Here is a 26,335-nt window from a genome sequence, read left to right on the forward strand (position 1 = left end):
ATGACACAAAATAGTTTCTGCATACATACCAGGAAGACAGAAAAATTAAAAAGTAGAAATGATGCTGGGATTAAGACTGCAGGAAGATCAAGAGATGGATCAGTGAGGTTCAGCCACAGAGGAAACTGAAGTAGCAAATCAAGGCTTTAATGAATTTGGACCCAGGAGGGATGAACAAGCATGGAGTCATAATTTATGAAGACTTAGTGCCAGGGACAAAGTATTTTGAACAGTTAAATTCATGAACGTGTAGGATAGAAAACCAATCACCAGAGACAAAAAATATGAATGAAGGAAACAACAGAACTGTTGAAGCAAAGTCAAGAACAAAATACTTTGAAGGCTTGTCACTGTGAGAAGGTGGTGGATAAAACTGATATTAACAAGATGGCTTCAGAAACATATCAAAGATGAGAGTAGGCTCTTCACCATATTAAAATGATTCAGACAAATGCAAAGTAGGAAAGTAAAGGAATATTGATTATCTGAGGCAGGTATTGGAGTAGTGAAATTCAATTTGACCAGATGAGTGTCACTGAACGAAAGGGCAGGGTGGTACACCAATCATTACAAATGATACTGTAAAAGATGTGATGCATTTCAAGAACATTTCGCAAGACAGGTTCTTGTGAAGTCGTGAAAAAGTCTAGTTTTATTTTTAGAAGCAAAGCATTATGGTCAGTCAGCATTATTACCCAAAAATTTGTAACACTTTGGCCGCATTGTATGAAAGTAGTTCTTCCTTATAGAGGTCAATACAAATGGAATCAGGGCACATGCATCCTTTAGAATTACAGTAACAGCTTGCTTCTATTTTCACCAGTTTTTTTTTGTTTGGTGCTTCAGCATCTTCCAAAAACATGACCAGGACTGGGAACATCAATACAAATGAGAATAATTTTCAAACTTGTGCTACATAATACTAACACACCGGGGAAAATCTACAAATGTTCAAGACTGGACGAAACTTGCCAAGGGCACAAAATACATCAGAAACACCCATTATCAGATAGTGGTACTGCTAATGAATGGTCTACTTACAAATAACTGAACAATCAGAGATTACGTTATCTTGGAATCGAAACAGCAATTTGTGCCATCAGCTTTTAATACAACACTAAAGCTCCAATTACACACAATTTTTTTCCTCTTTACAAATGCTGATTTTTTCATCAATAGGCTTTTACATTTCAACCATTAACATTGGTTCAATAAGGAAGTGAGAAATGAAAGAAAAATCTGGGGGGGGGGGCGGGGGGAGAGAAAAAAAATCAGGTCCCAAACCATCAGTTAAAACATTGTGCATGTGACATATCAACATGTAAGCATAAAATCTGGACGAAAGCAATAGAGGAAGGTAGCTGGAACACTATCAGAGTTCAGTTTTAAAAAATAACCTATCATTCATATTCCTGCTGCAATATTATTTCAAGAATAGGTAACTCTATCATGCCTATGCTAGATCCGTTGTCTCAATTATCAGCATGAAAACAGACCTGTTTGGAATTTAATTATTTCATGATTCATTCCTCAGTGAAATGTTTTGAAAAGCTCGTAAGGAAAAATTGCTACATAAATGTAATTTTTCTCTTCTGTCATATCGGTGGCTTCTGAACTTCAAGGAAGCCTGGAAGTAGACAGTTGCCTGCCTGCTGCCCAAATTAGAAAAATAATTTAGTACAGAAAGAAATAAGTACACATCTTTTTTTGGGAAAAGTGAAAAGGACGTCAGTAACGTACAGAAAATGACAAGATTACCTTTTTATACATATTCAAACAGCCTGTGTTGCAGAACCTCCTTTGTTGGCCTTCATGATATAGGTACTGAAGCATAAATCCTCGGTTATAAAAGTAAACTCCACAGTTATCACAACAGTTAGTTTTCAAGCCATTACTTGCTCTGAACTTGCTGAAACATGCATTGCTGCACAGCCGATGTACCACATTTCCATTACTGACTTCATGTAGAATCTAAAAACAATAGCATGCAGGTTAATGCAACATGAAAATGTCATGGGGCAGGTATATTACAATCCTGACAGCAAAGCTTCCTATCACTCATTGCCTTTGGCAGCACTTACCAGTTGTGCCTTGGGGCCTGAGCACTCACGATTTACTTGGGATCACTTTGCCACTAACTAAGTATTCCAGAGAATTTTACTTTTGTTAACAAGTGTTAACATTGTTTAATAATGTGAATAATAGGCCAAATGTTCTACACTACTAAATATCCACACTTCAGCAAACAAAGATAGATAGGTTTAAAGTTACTAAACTAGGTTTAAAAAAAAACAAGCAGCAGATCCATAAAAAACCCAAGTTTCTACATTCTACATTCAACTAAATTATGCTTATACCACTCAAAAAAATTTTTACAGCATGTTCAATTCATTATACTATTGGGAAACAACATATGAAAATGCATATTTCATGTGGTGGCTGAAGTCAATTAGTGACATGTAATTGCAAGTGTATCTTCTATCACCAAGGGATAATAAAGATTTTGTAATGGTATTTCTGAGAACTGTGTTCTCACATCCTCTTAACTATTTACTGCTTAATAAACATAAAACAAATTTATCTCCTCAGCTGATCACTGTTGGAAGAACAATACAGATCTGAATCAAATAATATGTATTACAGTCCAATTAGCAAGTATGCCATGGTAATTGTTCTGCTGTTTAATCTGGAAGATTGTTACCACAAATGCCAGGCAGGTACAGGAATTACCAGAACCAAGACAATCTGATTTATGAGCATCAATGATGTCAAATTCAAGCAAAATATGCTAAATTTTGCAATTAGATACATTAATTCTTTATAATGCCTTCGCAGTATTAAAGAAGATAATCAAAGAAGATAGTAGACACCAACAGAATCAACAAACTCATTCATAAGGCCAGTGATGTTGTGGGGATAGAACTGGACTCTCTGACAATGGTGTCTGAGAAGAGGATGCTGTCCAAGTTGCATGTCATCTTGGACAATGTCTCCCACCCACTACATAATGAACTGGTTGGGCACAGGAGTACATTCAGCCAGAGACTCATTCCACCGAGATGCAACACAGAGCATCATAGGAAGTCATTCCTGCCTGTGGCCATCAAACTTTACAACTCCCCCCTTGGAGGGTCAGACACCCTGAGCCAATAGACTGGTCCTGGACTTATTTCCTGGCATAATTTACATATTACTATTTAATTTATGGTCTTATTACTATTTAATTACTTATGGTGCAACTGTAACGAAAACCAATTTCCCTCGGGATCAATAAAGTATGACTATGAAATGCATCAGTATTTTGCACAGATTTTGAGGAATTAACAAAAAGGAATACAAAATCTGTAGAAGAGGTGGTAGAAAAATGTTAAAACAATTGTAAAAGAGCAATTTACATCCCAGCTCATTTTAACAAGCTTGCACAATAAAGCATACAGTTACTTCCTATTGATGGTGCTGAATATCAATGCAATAAAAATAACAGGTAGCAATTTAATGCTGTATCTGTTAAATATTACACTTAGCACCTCACTGAGGGATGATTTGGAGGAGAAACACAATCATATTTTTTTGTTGGAATATTATTATCCAACAGCGGTCTTTATACCCCATTCATATAGGCTACTTTAGCAAAGGCTACAATATCATTTAACTATGAAGTTATGAATAACATTTACATTGAAGCTCAAGAGTAGCCAATGATGGGCAAGTAATTTCTGAAAATTCCTCTAGCCTCATTTCACCCATAGGAATGATGACACCTTAAAGAAATACAAGAAGATACAGGACATAAGAATTGAAAAAAGAACTTCGGTGCAGAGAGGTCAATGCAATGAGGTCCATTTGCATCTAACCTGTAAAAGTGATTTGCTTGAAAGGACTGTGAATCTTAGGCACAAGTAAAAAAAAATACATAAAGCAAAGATCTTTCAAAATAATGAAACAAAAACAAGTTTCTAAATATCAAAAAAATACTATAAAGAGCAATAAACATTAAAAAAAAACTAAATCAAATCAACACGTTGTGTGACCACACTGCTTTTAAAACTATATCAAAGTGATGGAGTTGTGCAGTTTTCTAAGTCAGCTGGTAGGTTGTTCCAAGCATCTTGGAGAACTTGCTACAGTTCTCCTGCAGGCTTTGGCTGTCTCATTTGCTTCTCTTCTCCAGATAATCCCAGACAGTCCCGATGAATTTGAGTTCAGAGCTCTGTGGAGGCCATACCACCTAAAACCATATTTTAAAAATCTAGGGTGCCCAAGACTTTTGCACAGTACTACAGAAATCCAATGCAGACATGAATAGTTTATTTCCTTCTGAAGATTCTAAAGAACAATTTTCTCCTTCCATTTGAAATTATGATATGGAACTTCAGCACATCACAAGCACAGAACCTTGATCATTTAAGCAAAATAGAATTTGCTCACCTGTCATAACCATATACACGAGAAACAAGTAAAGCAGACATTTTAAATGAGATGTCAAAACCCACCTTTCCTTTTTTATTGCAGATACTGCATCTTGACTCATCTGATGAAGCTGGCTTAAGCAGTTTGGCCTCATAAAGTGACAGACATGTAGCATTGCAGAATTCCTGGAAAGCCTGACTTGACCCGGCTTGTGACACAACCAATTCCTTTGTATTCACAATATCTCTGCAATCAAGCAAAACAGTGCATTCAAAGAGTTTTTGAAATTTTAATGCCTTCCCCTAAATCCTGAAAAATGTTAATCTTAAAATTGCAGGAGGATGAGCGTGGATTATTCCCGCGGCACTGTCAAAAGACAGGGAAAGTCTAGTTTTCAGATAGAAGAGGGTCAGCATTATCACCAAGTAGAAAGCTTATTCAAATCACAATACGAAAATATGATACCAAAGAGCGAGAGGAGACAACAAATCCAAAGATAAAAACAACAGATGAAATGGAAAAAGTAAAAACACAACGATGAACACTAAAGATACTGAAATCATGCTTCAGTGTTATGTATATACAGAATAACATTGCAGACTCAGACCATCACAACCAGAAAACTATTGTTTTTGGGTCAGAGACATTAATGTGATTGGGAACAATATTTTCAGAACAGAGGAAAATGATGAAACGATGAGTTATGCTGAAATTCCACACAATGAGAAAAAAAATAACGCAATGAGAAGGATATGAAGGAATATTGTGCAGTTAAATCAACAGAAAAAATTTGCACATCAGCACTACAAAAACATCACACAGGATGTTGACAATGCTAAATAAAGGCAAAACAGACGCACGAGGAAACAGCTCAACAGATATAAAAGAGTGTAGAAAGAACGCAGAGACAACACTGGAAATACAAAGTTCTCACAACTCTGAATTCCACTACCAGAGACCAATGAGGACACCCATTTCTACACTGGCTGCAAAACTTGAGCAGTTTCCACTCTAACAACCAGACTAAAATCTGCTTCCTCATTAAAGAACTGAAAGAATTCATCATGGTGGCCTCCAAAATTAATCCTGTTAGTGTGGCCACGGCAATCGCTTTGCCATGACTTACTGTACAACTTTTTTTTTTAAAAGTCACACCGACCTCTTCAGACTATCACTAGATAATAGCTTGAAATGTTCAGTTATTAAATTGATTTGAGTCTTGACATATGGATTCCACTATGTTGTAGTTACCTGGCAGAATCAAATTCCACTGAGTACCCATTCCCAGTTTATTATTTATGTAGTCTGTACTGAGTTTATGGATCTAGGTAATTTCTAAGGCACTGCACAGCATTTCACCACATAAATATCCACCTTATCATTATTCCACAAAACAACACATAATAATTCCCACTCATTCAGCTGATTCTTTATTCACTGCTTTAAATTTAAACATATACAAGTTTTATTATGTTAAACATCTTAGTATAATTATTAAAATATCCCAATCAGCTAATGTATTACATTGCTAAAACAAAAATAATCAAAATAGGTTGGCTTAAGTCACAAAGATCCCAACATGGCTGCCAGATTTAACAAACCTTTAGAAGTATTTCTAAATTTGTAAAGAAACCAATTAAATGGTATCCTGTTATGCACAAATGACAGTAGGACTGTAAAAGCACTTTCATTTGTTCTGCCAAACCAAGCTGAAAACACAATAGAAAGGAACAAGCAACATATATTGCAAGTCAGTTACAATGCAGTTCAGATAAAGCATTTTAACCTCCAGGTGTGCCTCTCCATTGGAATTTTAGTTCCCATCTCACGTGCTTAGCCTCAATAACCAGCAGAAATAGATATAATACCCAATTCCCTTTTGTGTTAGAATCTCTGGACTATGGGAAACGAAACCAATGTCTCCTAGTACTGTAATGTCTGAAGGGATAAACAGACTAGTACAAAACAAAGACCCGTGCAAGTCTAAAGATGATACCAAGTTTTTAGAAAAGTATTGTGGTCTAATGTAATCATGTCTAGCTTTAATCAAAAACAGAGACAAGAAAAATACTCACTTGTTGCAGAATGTGCAGATCTTGGGAGAAGACGGTTTCTGAGAAAAGGCTGTGAGGCATGAAGAAGAGCAGAAGAGCTGAGGTGCTCCTTTTCTCTGGTAAGCTGTTTGCCCCTTTTGCAGGGGCTTTTTGCAATTAGCACACGTTACTTTTACCAGGGATCGTGAAGACCTTTGGGGCCGAGTAGATGGAGCCTGGGCTTCAGCTTGAGCCTGAGCTGCTTGTAGGGATAACCTCGTGGTGCGTCTTGGCCGTCGTGAAACATAGTCGTCTTCCTGCTTTATATTATTTGTCATGGTGGAGTTATCCTTTGCTGGAAAGAAAAATAACAGACAGGAAGACAAACAAAGCTAAAATACCACAGCACAAAACATCTCCTTTTAATGCATCTTCAAGCAATGCAAGTACAACAAAACCCCATTCAGGAGACTGGTTGGCAGCATTTTTTAAATATGCCATTGCTACAGATTAAGATCCATTCTGACAGAACGTTTCTTCAGCTCCCAAATTAGTGTCTCAGCTAATTAATTTTCAATCAGTGTACAAATTCCCAAAACACATCATCTTGAGACGCCAAAGTTTGTTAACTCAGAAAGTGGATTATTTAAAACTGGTGCCAGTGGTGTTGATAATGGAGTTAACACACACTGCCCAAACGTAGCAAAGACAGTACTACTTCCCTAATTTATCAGTGTACCACATGGGGAAAGTGTGAAAATATATAACTTAGGATTTTAAGCCCAACTGCTGCATACTGGAATATGTTCATCAACATAACCACCCGTATCATACTTCACCTAACCCAAGGTCACCAGAGCCTACTCCTAATGTGATCATCTAGAATAGATTCTCTTAAACATACCTATACTATTATTTGCTTCACACTTACAAAAATTTAAAGAAAAATAATTCAAATAAACAAGATATCCTTCCTTTTTCTAAAATAAAATGGAGAGTTAACTTGGAATATGCTATTTTAAAAAAAAAACTAAAGTAGCAGGAGAGGAGCATTGGGAACCCGGGAATAGCCATCTTGCAAACTCTTCACTAAGGAGGACATAAATAATCTTCCAGAAATAGTAGGAGACTGAGGATCTAGTGAGATGGAGGAACTGAGGGAAATACATGTTAGTAGGGAAGTGTTAGGTAAATTGAAGGGATTAAAGGCAGATAAATCCCCGGGCCAGATGGTCTGCATCCTAGAGTGCTTAAGGAAGTAGCCCAAGAAATAGTGGATGCATTAGTGATAATTTTTCAAAACTCTTTAAATTCTGGACTAGTTCCTGAGGATTGGAGGGTGGCTAATGTAACCCCGCTTTTTAAAAAAGGAGGGAGAGAGAAACCGGGGAATTATAGACCGGTTAGCCTAACGTCAGTGGTGGGGAAAATGCTAGAGTCAGTTATCAAAGATGTGATAACAGCACATTTGGAAAGCAGTAAAATCACTGGACAAAGTCAGCATGGATTTGTGAAAGGAAAATCATGTCTGACGAATCTCAAAGAATTTTTTGAGGATGTAACTAGTAGAGTGGACAGGGAGAACCAGGGGATGTGGTATATTTGGATTTTCAAAAGGCTTTTGACAAGGTCCCACACAGGAGATTAGTGTGCAAACTTAAAGCACACAGTACTGGGGGTATGGTATTGATGTGGATAGAGAATTGGTTGGCAGACAGGAAGCAAAGAGTGGGAATAAACGGGACCTTTTCAGAATGGCAGGCAGTGACTAGTGGGGTACCGCAAGGCTCAGTGCTGAGACCACAGTTGTTTACAATATTTATTAATGACTTAGATGAGGGAATTAAATGCAGCATCTCCAAGTTTGCGGATGACACAAAGCTGGACGGCAGTATTAGCTATGAGGAGGATGCCAAGAGGATACAGGGTGACTTGGATAGGATAGGTGACTGGGCAGATTCATGGCAGATGTAATTTAATGTGGATAAATGTGAGGTTATCCACTTTGATGGCAAAAACAGGAAAACAGATTATTATCTGAATGGTGGCCAATTAGGAAAAGGGGAGATGCAACGAGACATGGGTGCCATTATACACCAGTCATTGAAAGTGGGCATGCAGGTACAGCAGGCGGTGAAAAAGGTGAATGGTATGCTGGCATTAACAGCAAGAGGATTCGAGTACAGGAGCAGGGAGATACTACTGCAGTTGTACAAGGCCTTGGTGAGACCACACCTGGAGTATTGCGTGCAGTTTTGGTCCCCTAATCTGAGGAAAGACATTCTTGCCATAGGGGGGAGTACAAAGAAGGTTCACCAGATTAATTCCTGGGATGGCAGGACTTTCATATGACGAAAGACTGGATCGACTGGGCTTAAACTCGCTGGAATTTACAAGATTGAGGGGGGATCTTATTGAAATGTATAAAATCCTAAAGGGATTGGACAGGCTAGATGTAGGAAGATTGTTCCCAATGTTGGGGAAGACCAGAACGAGGGGTCACAGTTTAAGGATAAAGTAGAAGCCTTTTAGGACCGAGATGAGGAAAAATTTCTTCACACAGAGAGTGGTGAATCTGTGGAATTCTCTGCCACAGGAAACAGTTGAGGCCAGTTCATTGGCTATATTTAAGAGGGCGTTAGATATGGCCCTTGTGACTAAAGGGATCAGGGGTTATGGAGAGAAGGCAGGTACAGGGTTCTGAGTTGGATGATCAGCCACAATCATACTGAATGGCGGTGCAGGCTCAAAGGGCCGAATGGCCTACTCCTGAACCTATTTTCTATGTTTCTATGATCTAAATTGTGTAGTGTATTTGACTTAGATTCAACTAGTGTGCCCTCATTCTCCTGTTCTGTAACTGGTTAATTTTAAAAACTTGCAGATCAAGAAAATCAATTTGGAAAGACAATAATAATTATAAACCAAAAAAAAAGTATCTATACTCCACACCCACACAGAAAGTGGACATGACAAGAACAGGGGAAACTGCAGGAGCCATTCTCTGTAATTCTAACCTGCTATCAGGTTAGGCAGCTGCAGACTTTATCCCATCAATACATCACACACTTGACCATTATTAAAGCTTTATTTCATTGCTTCTTTTTGGAATTTTGGGCTGTACTTTCAGGACAAGTTGCTTGAGTATTGAATAATGATCTTCAAATTTAAAGCAATTTCAATTTATCTAAAGCCACCGAATTTGCAGAAGGTATAGCACATGGTTAAGTTCACAGGTTTTATGGAAAGATTCAAGGTGCAAATCTGGGAAGTTAACTAAAATACTGACAATTAGAAAGAATCTGCACAACAGCATTGCTCATAGTAAACACGAGAAAGTCTGCAGATGCTGGAAATCCAAAGCAACACACACAAACTGCTGGATGAACTCAGCAAGACAGGCAGCACCTATGGAAATGAATAAACAATTGACATTTTGCTGAGAGACCCTTCTTCAGGACTGAGAAAGGGGAGAGATGCCAGAATAAAAAGGGGGAGGGAGGGGAAGGAGGCTAGCTGGAAGGTGATAAGTGAAACCAGGTGGGTGGCAAATGTCAAGTGTTAAAGAGGAAGGGCTTCAATAGGAGATATGTGTGGACCATTGGAGAAAAGAAAGGAGGGGACCCAAGAGGAAGTAACAGGCAGGGGAATAGATTTTTTTTACCTAAGAAATCCAGTTTCATGCCATCAGGTTGGAGGCTACCCAGACTGAATGTAAAGTGTTTTCCTCTACCCTGAGGATGGCCTCATCTTAGCACAAGAAGAGGCCACGGAAAGACATGTTGGAATGGGAATCAGAATTTAAATGTTTGGCCACCGTAAAGTTCCATTTGTGGCAGATGGAGCAGAGGTGCTCAACAAAGCAGTCCTCCAATTTATGATGGATCTCACCAAGGTAGAGACAACCACTTCAAGAGCACCAGATCCAACAGACGACCCCAGCAGACTCGCAGGTGAAAGACTGCTTGGGGCCCTGAATGGAGGTGAAGGAGGAGGTGGATGTGCAGATGTAGCACCTAGGCCGCTTCAGAGGTAGGATCCCTTTGGAGATGGTGGAGGCTGATGGGGTGGCAAGTAAGGATAAGAGGAACTCTATCACAGTTAAGGTACAGATGGTGAGTAAATCTGGCAATGAGCATGGACACTCGGAAAATGGAGGAGATGTGGGTGAGGGCAGCATCAATAGTGGAGGGAGTAATATCCAGGTACTTTAGGCTAATTTAGCAGAACACAGAAATTTGGGCTCGAACTTACAAATTACCAGTTTCTACTCTGAACCAAAAGACAAAAGATATTGCTCCCATCATTAACAGTTGTATAACCCTGCATGTAGTTTTGGTTTCTTATCCACTAATTATCTTCAAGAACTGCAAGAAAACTTTCCATCCAATATTATGCATTTAAAATATCTGAATTTAAGCACCAACTCAACTCTTTGCAATTGTATTCATGCTAATTATACATCAGCCTGTTGGGCCACAGCAGAACTTCACAGTCTCACTTGGATTATTGACAAAAGAGTCACTGAATCAATATCTGCACTTCAATCTTCTATTTCACTATCAATTCTGGTTCAATGTTTTCAAGAATCAAATTATTTAATGTTCTAGCCACAGGCCGCTTTTGTATCATATAATTTAACTAATCTACACATCTCGGGTTCCTTAGGGGAGGTAGTGGGGATAAGCTCACATTACTTATTAAGTGCTCCCAATGGCATGCATCTCAAATAGCCTCTGAAAACCAAGTTCAGCTCCTGGCCTTTATTTGTGGCTTAGGTACTACAACAGGAAAACAATTTCTACTGATTAAAAAAAAGTGGGCAAAGGCACGTTTTCTTACTGGCATCTTAAACCCAGTCACAGGGCAGATGGGGCTCATCAGCCGTGGTTGGCAGCTCATCTAGGAGAAGGAAAACTCTGATCTCAAACCCCTTTTGCCTTGCGGCTATACCCACTCACGAGGGAGGGTTCAGGAGTAAACCCCCGAGGGAAAATCCAGAGCTGAGGTCCTTAAAGCAATCCTACGTTGAGTTCTTCGCTTACTGGCAACTTCTGCACTACCACTGGTGCCAAACTGTATCAGTTACTGCCGTTCCTACGAATTTCTCAGCTGCAAGGAGAGGAGGAGCCTGCTGCTGCATGGGCCACAGCCTGCTCTTCGTATTGTAATGCCCTGGCTGTGCATCACAAAGACAGCTAGAACACAATACTCATGGACAACCCTGACCAATGGAGGGCCTCAACACATCCCACCAATTCCAAGCCAACTCCAATTTTTTTCATTTTTGTTTAAAGCTCTTAGCTCAATCATCAACTTGAGGATAAGCTCTTTGAACACCATATAAAAACCATTCTGCAAACTCACACAAGTTGCTTTCCTCCATGTCAAGTACACGATTCTATCAATCCTTTTGACAAACTTCTGAAATTTACTTTAAGCCCTCATTATTGCCCTGCTCACCTCTTTAAATTGTTCCTCGACTGTGTCATTGTTTCAACTTGATAGACCCAAAAAACACTTCTCTTTATAAAATATGGCTGGTATTCTTTACACATGCACCAAAATATGATAAGCGGCTTCTCTTACCACTTGTTTTCCTAGAGGATGAACAATTTTCCGTTTTCAAGGGCTTTTGGACTTTTTCCTTACTTTCCTGAAAAATACACCACAGTTTCTTCTGAACTATCATTACTCACGGTGGTAATCAATAGGAATTGCTTTAACTTCACAGTAAGAATTAGTACAGAAAATAAATACCATATCCTTCTCAGCTTTCGCAACATCTTCACTTGCAGTATCAGTTTCACATGAAGATGATTTTCCCACTTTAACTAATAAAGTAAAAAAAAGTAATTAGGCATTTATCTTAGAACATAAAACAAGCTTCTAACAGTTCAACGTGGTACAGAATCAAAAGGCATTTAATTCAATGCCATTGGATATGGCAAAACTGCTAACTAAAACAAATAGAAGTCAGCCTAAACTTTCACGTCATGAAAAAAAATTAAAATTCAGGAACTGGGAGGCTAAAATATATTGCACAAAATAGATAACAAGTAATGAATTGTTTCAATTTTAGCTTTCAACAAGAGTTTTTATTAACTGTTTAATTTTATATTAAAATTAATGCCTTGAAGAGTATATACAGGTCGATCTTCTAAAATCCAGCACCACTGGGACCTGAGGAGTGCCAGATTAGTGAAAAAACCGAATTACAGAAGGATCACATTAAACAATAGCTAACCACTTCATCATACCTTTAAAATATCATGCAAATCAGTACAAGTTAGATAATAATGGAACAGAAATATTAAATGAGTAGCAAGTGAAATTTTAATCAATATACTGTACAGGCACAGATAAAATAAAGGGCACAGGTAAATGTACAGGAATTAGCTCATACAGAACAGTTGAGCACTTCCACTTCTAAAAGTGAGACGTTTAATATACCTTCCGGCAAAGTTACATGTCCACAAGTGTGGGGTTGTCAGGATCATCAACATCTTCATCTTGAAAAATGAGTGAAGTATCAGGAACTGGTGCTGAAACTGGCACAAGAGTTTCTTCAAAACCTGTTGATGTTAGTGGCAGCACATCTGGGTCAGCAGAAGTCGAAGAAAGGAGGTCTTCTATACGTCACATTTCACGTGACCGCCAGGCAGCCGAGGATTCGGTGCTAGGCTCTTCCCTCTTCACTCGCAGTTACTGAGGGAATCCTCGTTAATTTTTTTTCCTCCGCTTAGGAAATTTATGCTTAAATTCAGCGGGTCGCCACGTCTGATCTGAGGTCGTAGGCAGAAGAGAACAGAGTGCCGGCCGGGTGACGCCGGAGGGCAGTGTGCGGCTGCCGGCAAGCGGGTGAGAAGGCGGACTGACCCAGTGCGCGCTAGCTCCCCTGCTGCTGGTGGGTGCCGGGCAGCCGCGCGTCACGCAAATGATATTAATGCAGGAAAACAAGCAGGAATCACCTATCTGTGCTTACAAAACGCACCAACACGTGAACAGATCTAGCGCAACCAAAACAATGCACAGCAGATTGGTACAGTGGCCCAGGAAATTTGAAATTACAGTTGCGCAGAAAATTTGAAATCAATGCTGGATTATCCAAGGAACCAGATTACAGGTAGTCGGATTAGTGAAAGTCGACAGCGTTTATGGTTCAGAGTGTAGGGTCACCAGAAATCAGCAGGGGGCGACATTCAGCCTTCCAACAAACTATCTCCCTCCTCACCAACTCAAGATATTCTGCCCATGCTGGAAATCAAGAGCAACACCCAGAAAATGCTGGAAGAATTCAAGCAGGTCAGGAAGCATCTATGGTAGTGAATAGAGTCAACATTTTGGGCTGAGATCCATCATCAGGACTTTCTTTGAAGAAAGAAGACATCTCATTTGTTCTGGAATGAAAAGCTTCACCCCAAGAGCAGAGACGGAAGAACTGAGAAAAGAGGGTGGCATTTTTAAAAGTGACAGGGTGGGAAGAGGTATAACCCAGGTAGCTGTAATAAACGAGATATCAGTAGATGGACTGTCTCCAGAAATGAAGACAGAGACACACAGAGAGATCAATCGAGAAACAGGCAGCATGGAAGTTGGAAGCAAAGTTGATGAAGTCGATGAGCTCAGCATGGATGCAGGAATCAGCACCAATGCAGTCATTGGTGCAGCACAGGAAGAGTTGGGGAGCAATACCAATGTAGGCTTCGACTGTCCGTATACTGGTAGCCTCCAACCTGAAGGCATGAACATCGATTTCTCGACCTCCTGGTAATTGCCACCACCCATCCCCCTCTCGCTTTCACACTCCCCATTCCTGTTATCCTTTCTCACCTCCCTCTGGTACTCTCCCCCCCCACCCCATCATCCATGGTCTTTTATCCTCTCCCATCAGATCCCCCCACTCCTCCAGCTCTTTATCTCTTTCACCAATCAGCTTCCCAGCTCTTTACTTCACCTCCTCCCTCTCTCCCAGTTTCACCTATCACCATGTACTTCTTCCTCCCCTTTCCCCCCACTAACACCCCTGCCACCCCCTCTTCCCTTCCTTTCTGGTCCTGAAGATGGGTCTTGGCCCAAAGCGTCGAATGTTCACTCCTTTCCGTATGCTGCGTAGCCTACTGAGTTCCTCCAACATTTTGCTCCTTCTTGAATCACTGCATTCCCATTTTCTTATTCTTTAGCCTTCACTGAGCTCTCGCATTTTGTGCAATTTGCTTGTTAGTTTCAAGATAAGTTAAGTCAACTGCTGTTTTAAATTTGAAAGATCTCCTTTCCTGATCAAGATGAACTCTAGTCTCTAAAGGGTGGTTTCCAGCACCCTTTACTCCCGTTTAAAGAATACCAAGTTATAAATGTCTAGGAAGAAGGATAAGTATTCAGATACTGTCAGAGTTGAACCACCTCTTCTATCGAGTACATCTTTATTACTTATCTAAAAGTACACGGCTATGGGCATTGGTACATTGGTAAAAGGAAAACTTTCCCAACATATTCCTAGCTTATGTCTTATTAGGTAGTGGGAGATCATGAGAAATCAAATTTCTTGGGAAGCCCCAACTTCCTTTTCTCCTCATTTGCCTCATCCTATTAAGTTTCTGGACACTGGTGACTAGGTGCTCCACCATTTCCAGTTAGCAAAGCACTTCCGGAATTCGGCTTCCATTTCCAAGCTCAGACCCAGGTTAGTGAAATGTGGAACCAAGTGGCCCTGACAAAACCCAAGCTGATAAATCAGTTACACTTGATGACACGGTGCCCAAAAAAAAAATTGTCACCTTGCTGAAGGTAGGCTCATGGAGTGACAGCTGACCAAACGGAATTTCTCTGGCTTTTTATATTTGTGACATATCAGGATAATTTCCTACACACCAGGTAAATAATTCTATTGTAGCATTATCTAAAAATGCTGGCATGGAGTGCTAGTAAGTACTGGCACAGAAGACTTGCTGTTTTTAATTCATTCAACTATTCCTTAATATTATGAAGCAAACCAAATTGGGTGAAGAAGCCTTCAGTGATGCCAAGACTCAGAAAATGAATCTATTTGACCTTTTCATTACAAGGACAGCTGTAAATGGTTCAAGCTCTGTTGTGTATTTTTTTCAGATGTTGACTCCACTATTGTTGGCATCTTATTGTTAGGTAACTCTTGATGCTATTCCTGGAATACTCTTTTACATTCCTCACTGAACCACATGTGATTCTTTGACATGCTGTCAGTAATAAAGTGACGGATGTACTAGGTACTTTAAATGTACATATTGTGCTGCGACACAATTCAGCTGTTGCTAATAATCTACAGCAGCTCCCAGACAGCCAGTCTCATGCTGCTAGTCTTTGCAGAATTATGCCCATTTAGCAGGATGGTAAGGTCCATAATCCCTTATCCAAAATTCTGAAATCCAAAAAGCTCCGAAAACCAAAGTTTTTCCTCGCCAACAGCTGACGTCACTCAGGTGTGACGTGGCAGCACTAGCAGAGGCTGCCAGACGTCAGTTGTGGCTCAGCGCTCGTACTGGTTAAATGTGCATTTGCTGTTCGCTGATATTTTGTGTTCACTGTTGACATTGTGTTTAATTTCACTGTGAAAATGTCAAAAAGAGTCACAGATACCCCTATGGGTAATAATGAGAAAAAGAGAAGGAAGCATCTATCATTATCAATAATGCAGAAAGTGGAGTTATTGCAGAAGCGTGATCGTGATATGTCTGTGCAGCATCTTACTGAAGGATATGGTGTCGGAACTATCACTGTATATGATTTAAAGAAACAGAAAGACAAGTTACTGAAGTTTTATAGTGACAGTGACGTTCCACATTTATTCCAGTAAGTCATTTACCATGTGTTTGATTCGGTTCGTTTGAAGCTGTGTATTTTTATGTTTTATTGAATGTTTTTGTTGGAAATAAAAAATCTTTGATATTATTCCCTAAACAATACAGTATAACAACTATTTACATAGCATTTACATTGTATTAGGTATTGTGAGTAATCTAGAGATGATTTAAAGTATACGGGAGGATGTGCGCAGGTCCGGAGCTCCGCCAGGTCCAGAAGTGCACCACACTAAGACAGGTTAAATAAGGGACTTGAGCATACATGTTTTTTTGTATCCGCAATAAGGAGGGATTCTGAAATCCAAAAAATTCTGAATTCCAAAATGCAACTGGGCCCAAGGATTTCGGACCTGTACTTCAAATTATGGTGTGAAGCTAGGACTTTCTGTCCAAAAGGACGTGGCAATGCTGATCCTGCCTATGCTTTCATGGACAGATGTACAAAGCCAATAAGAGCTGACCCTTTGTACTGGATTTAACAGTAATGTCCTGTAAAATTCCATCAGCACAGTGAATAGCAGTACTGGATATCTCATTCAATGCCTCCTACTTTCTTCCTAGGTGTCTCAAAAATGCCCACGCACTGCTTTATTGTTTCCTGTTGTTGCCTACTAAACTTCATGAATAAAACAAATGTACCCCTTAACAGATATAGGATGGAAAATAGTCCAATGGATTTCTTCTTGCTATTTTAATATCCATTCATAGATTGCCTCGACAAATATGGTAATAAGCTACTTCTTGAACTTTCTCAGAAATATTACACTATGAGTAAAAGGATTTTAAACACAGTTACAATGAGGCTGAGATGAGTTGCTTGACAAGGACCTTGAGGGTAAAGGCATCCCCAACTTTTGCTGCTGTTAATCATCTAGCTGATGGTGGTCATAGGTTTGAAAAGTAATGTTACCACAGCACCCATGTCCCCAGTGAGGGGGCACTGAAGCCAAAAGATACGGACTATTAAGTGCTCCCCATCCCCCACCAGCCTCAAACCCTATAAATGTAAACATACGATGAATTTCCTATTTGCAGTGGAAATTCATCTTCCACCCTACATACTCTTTTAATACATAAATCCATATCTTTCATTATACCAAAACCACATGCTTACTGACACTATGTTTTTGTGATTTTGGCATAATATCAGGTTTATCTGCTAGCTTTCAAAGAAATTGTGAATGTGGCTCTTTTTTTTTGGGTGTACTTGTACTGTTACGAAAAAGACCGGCATTCTCTTTTGTTCACAACTGAAATTTTGCACCATCAGACTTTGAATGGTGCTAATGCTGCCTAACTTTATAGATTTGTTTCTTTTTTGTAAGTTATTGCTTCACTTTTGCATGGATTCCTCCACACTACAGAAACTAGCACAGTGAAATCAGATGCAGAATCACCGAACAGCACAAGAAGGTAGTTGTTTCACTGTGCTTGTCGTGTGTCTTTGACAGAGCTATACCATTATTCCTATTCATCTGCCTATATATATATATATATATATATATATATACACACACACCTATCTCTCTATCTATATATCTATATATATCCTTTCAATAGTTTTCCTTCAGATATTTTATTAATTTAGACTATAAGACATAGCAGCAGAATTAGGTACCAGTGTCAAGTAAAATGTTAATTCCTCATGACTAACATTTCTGTCTCATCCATTTACTGTGAGACATGTCCACAACAGAGGGCATGTGCAATAAATTTGTGAAATTAACACTTACTATTGCCTAACCGAAGCATTTTGATCCCCAAGGCAAGATAAAAATCAACAGACTTAATACCTCTAAAACAGTCTGGGTGTAAGCAATACAAGGGTAAGGGTTCAATGTTGACAGTAGAATGCTGAAATGGAAAGATGGTCCTGAAAGAGTACAGTTGTAAAAGTTTGTGAACCTTTTGCAATTACCCGGTTTTCTGTATTAATTACTCATAAATTGTGGTCTGATCTTCATCTAAGTCATAATAAAAGACAAACACAATCTGCCAAAACTAATAACACACATACAATTGTACATCTTCTCATCGATACTAAGTACACCATTTAAACAATCACAGCCCAAGTTCAAAAAAGAATGTGAACCTCCGGGGTAATGCCTTCTACAAAAGCTATTTGGGACGGGTGTTCCAATCAATGAGATGAGATTGGAGGTGTGGGTTGTAGGGGTGCCCTACTACATATTTTTTTTAATATAAATTAAAAAAAATAAAAACACGAAGTCAGGTTACTGACAGATGTTTCTTGAGAAGAGCAAGCTCTATTTATGTGCACTACGCCCTAATCAAAACAACTTTCAGAGGACCTTAGAAGAACTGTGGAGATCTACGAAGCTGGAAAAAGGGTACAAGCATTTCTAAAGATCTGAGTGTTCATCAGTCCACAGTAAGGGGAATTGTCTACAAATGGAGGAAATTCAGCACTGTTGCTACTCTCCCTAGGAGTGGGCATCCTGCAAAGATCACACCAAGAACACAATGTGCGTTGCTGAAAGAGGTGTAAAAGAACCCATGGGTAACAGCACAAGACCTGCAGAAATCTCTACGACTTGCTAAAGTCTCTGTTCATGTGTCCACTATCAGGAAAACACTGAACAATGGTGTTCATGGAATGACACCACGGAGGAAAGCACTGCTCTCAAAAAAAACCTCTTTGCTGCACGTCTCAAGTTTGCAAAAGACCACCTGGATGTTCCACAACGCTTCTGGGACAGTATTGTTTGGACAGATGAGACAAAAGTTGAACTTTTTTGGCAGAATTGCACACCACTATGTTTGGAGGAAAAACGGCACTGCACACCGACACCAAAACCTCATGTCATCTGTGAAGCATGGTGGAAGAAACATCATGGTTTGTGGCTGTTTTGCACACTCAGGGCCCGAACAGCTTTCAATCATTGAGGGAACACTGAATTCAAAATTGTATCAAGAAATTTTACAAGAGGATGTCAGGGTAGCAGTCTATCACCTGAAGCTTAATAGAAGTTGGATGATGCAACAAGACAGTGATCCGAAAAACAAGTGCAAATCAACAATAGAATGGTTTAAAAAGAAGAAAATTCATGTTTTGGAATTGCCAAGTCATAGTCCAGACCTTAACCCAATTGAGCTACAGGAAATCTGGTTTCTGGTCAGACTATGTTAATAAATACAAGGATTCACTTACTTTTTTCCAGCCTGGACTGTGAATGATTAAACAATGTGTTCAATAAAGACATGAAAGGTGTGTGTGTTACTAGTTTAGGCAGATTGTGTTTGTCTAATTGTGACTTAAAAGATCAGACCACACTTTGAGTAAATAATGCAGAAATTCAGGTAACTGCAAAGTGTTCACAAACTTCTTGCAAAAGGATAATGATGAAATTGTAACTATCTGCAGAAGACAATTTGTTTGCAAGGATTATTGCATTGCCTTTGATGCAACAAAGTTCACACCCAACTAGAATGGCATTCAGTTAAGTACTGAATTAAGTAGCTCACCACATGTACAATTAATAAAAGGAATCAAAAAGGTGCAAACAGGAACTGTAATCATGTCACACATTTTTCCTTAATACAGTAATAACACAAGGTAAAAATAAGAAACAGGAGTAGACCATTTGGATCCAAAAGCCAGCAGCATCAATACAATGGCCAATTCTGTCCGTCAAATACACTTTCAGTATCAGGTTTAATATCACTGTCATGTGTCATTAAATGCTTATCTGCACAATCCCTATATCCTCCAATACATGTGCTCAAACATCTTTTTGATCTCAGCCAGATAGTCTCCATTTACTCCAAAGAATAAAACTAAAGTTTCATCGCTTCACAACTGTCAATTGCTAATGAAGGATCAAATGCATACCCTTGACTCATGAACAACCGTATGTTTGAGCTGAGGGCGCATCATGTTAGTATAACAAATCTATAAGGCCGCTACATGTAGGATACATGTCAAATAGGACACAGAGGATAGAAACACAATTTATTTTTAACATCCGAGCTTCCGCAACTGGTATAATCTCGTGCTGTTCCCAAAAATTACACTGATGCATCACCTATCCCCTGTGTTAGGGTGTCCCAGGGAATAACAGTGGTGCAACAATTAAATTAAGGCCTGGACAAAACCCAAAACTCAAATCCTACCATGGCAGCTGTGAATTTTAAATACTGTCAATAATTTATTTAAATATTATACTGACCATTGAACCATAGAGTTGTAAAACCAGATGTCCTCAGCAATCCAACAATTGTTGAGAATCAAATCATAATTTAAGTGACTTAATTCCACAGACAATAGATCCTTATATACAAGGGATATCAGATAAACGCACAAAAGTAACAAGATCAGATATGATCTCAATAATTTCACAAGACACAAGGAGTCAAATGTTGTTCTATTTATGTTCCCTTAGCTCACTAAACTTAGAAGCATCATTTCATATTAACAACCAGACATCCTAAGAATTGATATTTTCCATTTCTGTTTACTTAGCTGCAACCAAACTCTAAAATCTTTGTGGATACAGCAGATTCCAGTTAATTGCGACAGCAGCTCAGTTGGGACAATGCTTAAGGAACAAAATCAAATCCAGAAAATTGCTGGGATCCTTTTGATTTATTTGGGACACTATGCCACTTAATTGGAGCAGGAGACTTGCCAAACAGGTTCTAACTATTGTCAGTTGCACGCACTTGTTTGTGTGTTCAAAAATAGTTGGCAAGAAATGGACAATAAAACAGCTCACAACTATTTTGCTTACTGCGGCTTCAAGCATGTGGGCTTGGAGATGCCAGAAACGACCAAAAGTGAAAGTTAAACAATTTCACTACTTCAAGTTAGGAACTATGAAGAATTTGAAACTATCTATCGACAATCATCATGAATGTTACAATGAAAATGAAGATTTGGAGGATGCAATCGCCAACAGCTTTGTATGAAGGCACTAGGTATCGACACTGATTTTTTTTCCATTGCGTGCACTGCATGAATTCCTCCATAAGTATTAGGAACAAATAGAGTTTTATACTGTAGCACTATTGATAGTGTTCTAATTTGTTCTGTATTTCATTTAAATACATAATTTGTTACTCAGTTTGACTTTCTTTAAAATACCTTTTAAACTATTTCCACGAAACTTCGGCTAATTGGGGCAACCACTTTGAGACAGAGGAAAAGAGTAACAATTGTGGTGCAATAAATATTTATTAGCATTCAATGCTAAAGATCCTCGAAACAATTCAGATGGCATTTTACTTTTCATCAGATTTCAAACAGTTTGATGGTAAAATTCTAGAAGCCCATTTTGAGTTGAGGGTTGGAAAGTACAGGTGAGGGTGATGGTGAGTTGGCTAAAAATGGAGTACTAGCAAACAGCCAAATGCAAATTTCAACCCTGTATGAGGTTTTCTTGTAACCCCTTGCCAAAGTTGATTTGACCTTGATTGCCTTCTAACGGCACTTTCCTCACAAGACAACAACAGCTGGTGTGAAGTGAAGCTGCTGGCTTTCAACACAAGTCACCTTACAACTCTATCAACTGGAATTATCAATGATGCATGACAGTTTGAACAGAAACAGAAAATAAAAGCACGTCAGTTTGAAGGTGCAACTGTTACCCTCATGTGCCATTCCATTCGTTGTTCACCACAGTCAGTCACCATTATCACTGAACGATCAGAACCCCTTTCTGCATTCATTGATTAAAAGTGTAGACGTGACTTAAGATATAAGATATAGAAGCAGAATTATTACACCATTCAGCCCATCAGGTCTGCTTTGCCATTCCATCATGGCTGATTTATTTTCCCTCTCAACCCCAATCTCCTGCTTTCTCCCTTTAACCTTTGATGCCCTTACTAATCAAGAAACTTTCAACCTCCGTTTTCAACATACCCAATGGCTTGGCCTCCCCAGCCATTTGCAGAAAAGAATTCCACAGATGTACCACCTCTTGGCTAAAGAAATTCTTCCTTATTTCTATTCTAAAGGGAACATCCTTATATTCAGAGACTATGCCGTCTATTCCTAGACTCATCCACTACAGGAAACATCCTCAGCATGTCCCTCACCCCCGTCTAGGCATTTGACTATTCAATAGATTTCAATGAATAGTCAATGAGATCTCACCCCTCCCCATTCTTCCCTGAACACAAGCAAGTACAGGCCCAGTGCCATCAAATACTCCTCGCACATTAACCTTTCCATTCCTGGAATCGTTCTCCTGAACCTTCTCTGGACCCTCACCAATGCCAGCACACCCTTTCTTAGACAAGGGGCCCAAAACTGCTCACAATACTCCAAGGGCAGTCTGACCAATGTCTTATTCAGCCTGAACATTACATCTTTTCTTTTATGTTCTAGCCCTCTCAAATGAATGCCAACATTGCATTTGCCTTCCTTACCACTGACTCAGCTTGGAAGTTAATCTTTAGGGAATACTGCATGAGTCCCAAGTCCCTTTGCACCATTTACAAAATAGTCTATGCCTTTATTCCTTCTACCAAGGTGAATGACCGTACTGTATTCCATCTGCCACTCCTTTGCCCATTCTCCTAATCTAAGTCCTTCAGCAAACTCCCTGCTTCCTCAACACCACCTGACCCTCAACCTATCTTTGTATCATCAGCAAACTCGGTCACAAGGCCAATTTCATTATCCAAATCAATGATATACAACGTTTAGAGAAGGGGATCCCAAAACTGACCCCTGCGGAACAGCACTATTCTCTGGCAGCCTTTCATTCCCACACTACCAGTCAGCCAATCTTCAATTCATACTTGTATCTTTCCTGTTCTGCAGGTGTTCACTCTTAATTGCACAAATGCATATATATAAATAGACATTTACATTCATTTGAGCAAACAACTGACCAAGCCTTTTAGAATAATTTTACTTTTCCTTTTTTCAGCATTGTATTAGAATATTAGTTTACACTTTTGTGTCAAATAGTGCCAAAACGGCTGCCGTTTTAAGTCAGCAAGCTGCTAACAAGAGGGTTAATGTACTTCAGGGGCCACCAATATAGGAAAGATGAGGTTTAATCTGCTTCCCAAAACCAAAAAACACAAACTTTCAAAGAATAATGCTGCAGCCTCCTGATAAGCCTTAGAAGGGCTTCTGGAGGACAAACAATGGCAAAAATTTCCTGTAGCTTATTAGACGGGGTGAGTGTGGATAAAACTAACAGGTCTCATTTTGTTTAAAAGCAGCAAGTTAGCTACTCTTTTTGTTGCCATAATCTTAAGCAATTACTGTATTAAGTCATGCTAATATCCACTGTTTGATCACTGACTTCACTCTTGAATGACAGAGAAAGCATTCCAACCTTTAGTAAATTAGAAAGAACACTGATCAGATTTTTTTTTAAATACAAGCACCCAAGCAGCTGTCATTCTTATTCATTCACCTGCATGGTAAAACAGCGGACTGATCAATTCTCACTAAATTCACTAAACAGTGCTGTAACTTAGCAGGTACTTCCAACAGGGGATAAGAAAGCTCGTAACTAAAAGAGATCGTAAAAGAGAATCAAAATTAGGATGAGAGGAATTGGGAAGGTGACGAACACAAGTTTTATTTTGAAGGGCAAAGAATCCCCTCGATCTTTCTTTGTATATTGGAGGCTTTTTAAATACAACCAAATTATCATGCACTGGATTCCATGGAATTCAGCGGTTACTATAAAACAAATCCATGTCAGCACAGACATTGTGTTATCCTGCAGCACTATTTTCACATTGGGTTTTCAATAAGAGAACCAGGCTTAATTATATATTAAAGGAATGAAGTGTGATACATGAATTACACATATTGATATTATGTGTAAACATGATCATAAGTCTATCACGTTTCACCTAGTTATGGAAGCTATATAAAAAAAATCAGTGAATAGACCCAGTCGGGAGTCCATTTGAATGACTTATGAAGGGATTTAGCCATCTTAATGGGGGGGGGGGCGCGCGGGGGAGATTTCCCAAGGAAGCTGTAGTTGAGCAAAAAGAGAAACATTCCCATGAAATGTAAAGGCAGAACATTGAAAAGCAAATATCCCTGACAGATAAAGTTATTTATGGTATTTGACAAATGTCAAGTTTAGAATACAAGCTGAGAACAAAGAACACACTCGGTTAGGGGAGAATTTTAAATAAAGACAACACAAAGTGCCAAGGGAAAAAAAATAGAAAGCATCATAAAAGGGAACCCAAAAAATTACAAATAGGAACAGTACAGTTTAAAAACAGCATGGCAATTACAGACAAAAAAAAATCTTCTTGTACAGAGTATGTGACTGGAGTTCCCAATGAGACCTTCGCATCTTTTCCTCATGAAGAGGGCAGATAATGTTGCAGAAGTAATTATTAGGGCAAATTGATAAAGGATGATGCAACTCAAATCTTTCACTACTTCTTGGATATGAACATGGTACCAAAGAACAGGGGGGATTGCCAATACTATAACCCATTCATAAAGAGTGCAAAGGTGTAAAATTGGTAACTAGCCTGCTAGTTCTGGGAGGATGATTAAGTCTACACTAATAAAAGAAAAATAAAAGGCAAATTAAATTGCACTTGACTCATACATTTTTAAGTTCTTTGATGAATTATCTGTTGAAAACCTGAATGTAGACTTCAAAAGACAAATGCCATCTGATATTTTCAATGATGTCAGAAAATAAGTTTTGTTCTGATGAACAAAAACCTTATGATAGAGATATACACAGTTAGTGCCTCCAGAAAGCATAAAAAACTAGTAATTTTGTTCTTTGATGTAGTTGTTGCAAATGGGGTGTATGAGGTGTCAGGGAGGGGTAGCACCTCTGGTGGAGGAACATGTCGCATCCTTTTCAGGGCGGTTAGTCCACCTTTGGTCCCCACCTGGCACTCAGCTCTCACCCATGGCTCCCCGTAGCTGTTTGCATGTGACAGTGGCTACACCCCGGGCAACGGCTTCGACAAGCCGGCTAAACCAGATGAGGGTAGCCGACGGGTCTCAACCCCTCGGTGAGATAGGGAGTTGTCTATCCCAGCATGTGAAGACAGACTCCAGCGGATTGAGCGGACGAGACCCAAGGAAGGTCCAACGGTCAGGAAGGCGGTCTCTGCAAGCATCGTGGAACGTGTAGAGCAGGACAAGACACAGAAGACGTCCTGGTCATCCACTGCGCCTAGTCCCATCTCCAGCCGTCAGACTCTGTCTCGCCACTGGATCCAGATGGGAATTGGGAAGAGAGAGTGAGGCTGATGCTGCGCAACTTTCCCTCACTTAAATCCAAATCACGTGCTAGTCTCGACACCATCATTATGGTGTCGAGGTCCTCATCGATGTCAATGATGGACGAACAACAATGTTGCAAATATAATTCCAATGTCTGTGGGTGACACAGAACTTAGCAATGCAGTAAATATAGAGCAAATTTTATCTTTATCAAAATATCAACTTTTATTTAGATATATATTATTGAAACTGTGATGCATTCTGTAAGTATCAACATGGAGAGGCACTATAATCAGATGGCACCATTTCAAGAACTAAAAAGTGTCATCTGATTTTGAAAAAACTACACTAGTTAGGATAAACATCCCAAGTGAGTCAGCAGCCAAAAATTTCAGTATGAAAATAATAATAAAGGGAAAGAGAAAATTATTTTAATCCCAGAGTTTGTACAACTCCCCGTCACCACATGGGAATATTCAAATCTGGAACACACCACATGGAAAGCCCAGGAACTGATATCCAAACTAAAAACCCTAATTGAAGAGGACTAATTTCCAGCTTTTGAGGGAAAAACACATTAAATTGGATTCAACTCTTTATCAAACAAAAGGTCAATTCCAATTATCTTACTCTATTCTTAAATTATGGTTTTTCTATTCCAAAAAGGTAAATCAGAAAATGATGCAAAATTCCTATTAGATATTATTCTTCAGAAAGAGGGTTAGGCTAGGCTAGAATAATTATTGTAAGCATGCAGGATCAAACTTTCAAACAAACATCAGTAGCTTTTATACAAACAATACAGCAGTTTTCCAGTAAAGCCAGTAGAAGTCAGGACAGGACAGATT

The 26,335-nt window shown here is 39.2% G+C and overlaps 1 protein-coding gene across 1 annotated transcript in view; it reads right to left on the reverse strand.

The window, feature by feature from the left end:
- LOC134353092 (zinc finger MYM-type protein 3-like) overlaps positions 1–26,335 on the reverse strand; it is a 108,763-nt gene that overhangs the window by 45,454 nt on the left and 36,974 nt on the right. The window contains exons 3-7 of the mRNA XM_063060985.1: positions 12,204–12,277; positions 12,033–12,099; positions 6,486–6,798; positions 4,494–4,656; positions 1,759–1,971 (exon numbers count right to left, since the gene is read on the reverse strand). Of these exons, the coding sequence (XP_062917055.1) occupies positions 1,759–1,971; positions 4,494–4,656; positions 6,486–6,798; positions 12,033–12,099; positions 12,204–12,277 (830 nt within the window). The remainder of the gene's footprint in view (positions 1–1,758; positions 1,972–4,493; positions 4,657–6,485; positions 6,799–12,032; positions 12,100–12,203; positions 12,278–26,335) is intronic.

The sequence above is a fragment of the Mobula hypostoma genome, chromosome 10, assembly GCF_963921235.1.
Source record: "Mobula hypostoma chromosome 10, sMobHyp1.1, whole genome shotgun sequence".
Classification (NCBI taxonomy): domain Eukaryota; kingdom Metazoa; phylum Chordata; class Chondrichthyes; order Myliobatiformes; family Myliobatidae; genus Mobula; species Mobula hypostoma.